The sequence below is a fragment of the Penaeus monodon genome, chromosome 42 (assembly GCF_015228065.2).
Source record: "Penaeus monodon isolate SGIC_2016 chromosome 42, NSTDA_Pmon_1, whole genome shotgun sequence".
Taxonomy (NCBI): domain Eukaryota; kingdom Metazoa; phylum Arthropoda; class Malacostraca; order Decapoda; family Penaeidae; genus Penaeus; species Penaeus monodon.
Window position 1 is genome coordinate 14,725,435 of NC_051427.1, and position 4,940 is coordinate 14,730,374.

The 4,940-nt window shown below is 32.7% G+C and overlaps 1 protein-coding gene across 1 annotated transcript in view; it reads left to right on the forward strand.

Moving 5' to 3' along the window:
- Window positions 1–1,340, forward strand: part of LOC119599448 (DET1- and DDB1-associated protein 1-like) — an 11,377-nt gene extending 10,037 nt beyond the window's left edge. The window contains exon 4 of the mRNA XM_037949232.1: window positions 279–1,340. Coding sequence (XP_037805160.1) covers window positions 279–383 — 105 coding nt within the window. The 3' untranslated portion in view covers window positions 384–1,340. The remainder of the gene's footprint in view (window positions 1–278) is intronic.
- The last annotated feature ends 3,600 nt before the right edge of the window (window positions 1,341–4,940 follow it).

Below are 4,940 nucleotides of genomic sequence, written 5' to 3' on the forward strand. Positions count from 1 at the left end.
CCTTCTGACTTCTTGTCCATCTCTACCTAGATCGAATTCCCTTTCCATAGTAGTACCTTTAATTTTTACTGATATCAATCATTTTCAGTTTTAAAGTTTTTGTGAGTCTTTTTTTTTTTTATGTTGAATATAGAATTGGCTGATTTGATGTAATTTATGTTTAGAAAAAGGTCCAAGGTACTACTGAGGAATGAAAAATGTGTTATCAGTACTATGCTGATACATTTTCAGGAAATAATTCCAGTCAAATTTGAAAAAAAGAAACATCTCCTTTCCAGTGTCCTAAAAAGAAACGGGAAACAGGAAGCGGCAGCAACGAAGAGGAAGCCCCTCGCAACAAGCGACCCCGATTAGAACCAGGTCCCTCCTCTGACTCCCCCTAGCCACCCTCACAGCTCTGCTAGTGAACGAAAGACTGTTTGTAGGACGTCTGGGTGAGGTGATCTTATAGTGTTCAGAAGTGGGGTGGCCACTCCTAGTCCAGCCGAAAGCTATATTGTCATAATCATTCCTGAAGTGGAAGGATCATGCTCAGAAATGAATCTGCTGAAGGATGGAATGTATCTCATAGGTTACATTTGTGAAGTTTGTGGTGAAAACGGGGCAGCGAAAGACTGATGCTCGTTTTTCTGACAAGTTTTGTGTGAGTGGGACACAAAAAAAATATATGGAAATAAGATAATAATTCAATGTTGTAACATTGTAAAAGGAGTTTGTTTAGAGGTGAATGAAATGTTTATATGATAGTGTAAGATATATTTTTTGAAGGTTTACATGGTCTTCCTTCACACAATATTGTATTTTTTTCTTTTATAATTATGTTAGTGGAGCATATTAACTTAAAAATAATTTAGTAATGATATTGGCTATTATTTTAGATCCAAATTTTAGAAGCATGTAGTGCAGGTATAAAAAAAAGAAAACATATGTAACATTATTTCATAAATACATGGAGAAATAGATACTTATTGGCCATAGATATTTCAGAGATGTGAGAGAGTCAAAGAAAAAATAAAAATTTCAAGGGAGTATGACAGTTGTTTTATTATATGACCTGTCTTTGATAATTTACATCTTTAAAATAAATTAGGCAGATAGAGGACTTAAGTTGATTTAACAAAATAATTTCTACTTCTCTGTTTACTTCAGTTATTCCTATAGTTAAAACCATCTGTGGGGATGGAATACCCAGGTTCAGTGTTATGATGTAGCCAATAGATGAAACAGTTCAAATTGTCTTTTCTGTATAGAGGGTATCTAGATTCAGGCAGTTGACCTAACGAGTATTTTTTAAAGTGTCCTGTAAAAATGCTTACTAAATAAAAATATATTTGCATCTGTTTGTGGTTCTGCTTGCATAGAATGTCCATAGTAGGCATGACAACTGGCAAGAGGCATTTTCAAACTCCTAGGTCAAGAGTCTATTGCCATACAAAACTATCTGTTTTTTTTTTACAGTCTACTCCAGAAACAAAAAAATTGGTCAGCTGTAGTCAAACATTGTAGCTAAAGGGCTACAGTAATAACATAGTAACATACAGTGTCTCCAAAATGAAAAGAGAAACAGCATTTATTGTTTTTTTATTGTAACAAGTTTGTGTTTAATGAGTAGTGCTTCTTTTGAGTCTGAAGTGTTAAATGTAACATTAAGAAGAGAAACTTTCTACCATTATACAGGGTTACCTTATAAAAATATTTTTTCCATTTTTCTATTTTATCTTATTGGGGTAGGCATACTTTTATTGGACAAATGAAATAAGGTTTGCAGACTCATTTAAAGAGTAAATTCATAGCTGAATGAATATTAGTTCTAATGTTATATAACTGCAATAAAAAATTAAGTGAATATTTAAAAAATGGGTACAAAAGAGTTCATTAATTTTGTGATGCTCAAAGGTACATTAATAAAAAAGAAATGTGTAAGAGAAAGGAGTTAAAAAGAAGAAAAGATAATGTTAATCCCCTATAACAGACGTGACAGTTCCTATTGTAACACATTTATAGATTCAGTTAAGCAAGAATTTTAAGGTATTATTTATTTATTTATTTTATTAAGTTGGATGAGAAAGTAGATAGCCTATGTAGCTAGTTTGTAAGAGGTTAAATATGGATTTTTTTAGGCCTGAATGAGAAAATAAAGCTAAAGTGCATTCTTGCCTTTGAATATGGTAGAATACTAATATACAATTCATTGTGAGGGAAGGTTTCACTTCAGACAATTTATTTACTGACTAGAAGTATATGGATATTGAACCTGGCAAAGACCATGTGAAGAAAAGGTTGAGAAGTATGGGGTTCATGGCTATATATTATAGTTTATGGATACATTCTTTCAAGGAAAAGTTCTTGTTAACTTGTTATTAACCTTTATTCTTTGCTTGGTAAACTAACATACATGACAAAATCTGCCCTGATCCAGCCATAGACAACACTTACATTGTTATTATCAGCTGTATCTTTTAAGCTTAAAGTATGGGTCCATTTTGTTGCAAAAACATATCCATTCATATTATTATGAACTAAATTGCTTTGTGATTAAGTGGTTTTTCATGGACCAGGATACATATAAGAACTAACAGCTTTCAGTGAATGGTTTTAATCAACTGATCTGTGCATGGGTAATTTAAGTCACTTGTATTAATCTATAGGTTAATGGTTAATGGTTAAAAGCAAGATAAATGTGCTAGACATCTAAGGTCATGTAGCACTATAGTTAATGTTAGGGAAGGGTGGTTGAGTTAGTGATTAGTTGTCTAAGCTGGGCAAAGGAATTGGTAAGTGAAAGGGTTAGGGTCGGTGTGGTAAGGAGTTAGATTAGATGAAGGATATGTATGCGTTTGAGGAAAGAGAATAGGTTGTTGAAACAGAAAGTGTGGGATTCTGTAAGGATGTCTGATAGGTTGGGAGATCGGTGAAGGGAGGATAGGTGGGGGGAAAGCAGAGGTATGGGTTGTTTCAAAATGTGGGCACGACAATAGGATGTGTGTATTAATCTATATGCAAAGCTATATTATATCTTTTGAAAGTAAGTGTTTGAGTGTCCAAATATCTCTGAAGAACATGTCATACAGGTTTTCCATTCACTTCTGCTATACTAAGATCATGGACCTCAGCCCTCACCTCAACTAATTTTGCATGGTCTTTTCTTCTCCACCTCTCCTTTTCCCTCTCTTCATCATCTGTTCTTCTGTCTACTTATCCTAATTGTTAACTCATTTTTACCCTTTTCACCACAATACTTTACCAAAGTACTGTATGACCTTTGATATCTAGTACATTTATTTGTTTTAACCATCTTAATCCGCTCAGCTGCCTATTTGCCGCTTCTTGTCGAGGCAATGATATAAGGTCATAAAACTTACAATTTAGTATAGATCCAAAACGGTGAATTCACTATGTGCATGAGGATGTTTATCATACATTAACCCCCCCCTCCCCCCATCCCTTGCTCGTTGTTGTCGTGGAGGGGGGGTGGCTTAAGAGATGGGAACTGAGGCCTACTGTAGGGATCACCCCTACTTTAATCCTCAGCCCTCGCCTCAACTAATTTTGCATTGTCTTTTCTATTCCTTTACTTTTCCTTCTCTTCTTCATCCTCTTCTGTCCATTTATTCTAAATCATTAATTCATTTTTACCCTTTTCGCCACAGTGTATTATCATAATGCTATATGACATTTGATTTTATAAATATATATATATATATATATATATATATATATATATATATATATATATATATGTATATATGTATATATATATATATATATATATATATATATATAATATATATATATATATATACACACACACATATATATATATACACACACACACACACACATATATATATATATATATATATATATATATATATATATATATATATATATATATATATATATATATATATATATATATATATATATATATATATATATATATATATATATATATATATCGAGAGAGAAAGAAAAAGAGAGAGAATCATTACGCTACAGGCTTGTACCTATTATAAATGCCTATTTTTAGCATTCTCGTAGCCCTTAACACTATGATACATTTTCCTACCTGTTTATCCTTTACACGTTCATCTGTGGTGGATTCAATAAGATGTAAAACCTCATGCTACTTCCACTTTACATAAGAACAATGTATGTAATAAGAATAGAAATGTTTTGACTGAATCTGTGAAATACATTTGAGAGTTATTACTGGCTTTCGTAGCGAATAGTGGTGTATATAAGCAACTGAAGTCGCAAAGTAGTCAAGAGTTGGTTCCACTTTATTTGAAGCCTTCTACAATGTTTTGCTTGTAAAAATTATACTATCTTACTTAGTTCTTTAATGGTTTGTCAATGACTTTTTTCAGTGAAATTAAGAAAAACAGCTTCTCCTTTTTGCAAAACTTTATATTTCAAAATAAATTTCAATACAGTATCTGTTTTTAACCATGATATAACATGAAACAACGTATCAGTGTTAGGGGTTTCAGGATGGTACTAAAAGACATCAACTTACAGCATGAGTTTATGGACATAAATGCACATGTCTACGAAAAAACAATACATATTCAAACACAATATATCCGTATTATAACTGTAGGCCTACTTATTAATGCATATTCATCTGTATTTAAAAACGTACAGAAATAATTATAAACCCATGCTTCACATAAACATCAAGTCGTATCCTCCTAAATCCATGGATATGTATTAGTGTTGTTACTATTTCTACACCTGGGGAATATAATTGCCGGGGAAGTAATAACAGGGAAACACTGACACTTAAAGATACTGGGGAACAACAGTACATCAAAAGATCTGGGATCATCGACACCAGGGAACAAAGGTATCTGCTTCGTATTGGCAAACATTGGTACTGGGATCTTGGGTACCTTGGAATATCAGGATGGTCCGGAAGTGGACATATGCACTCTGTC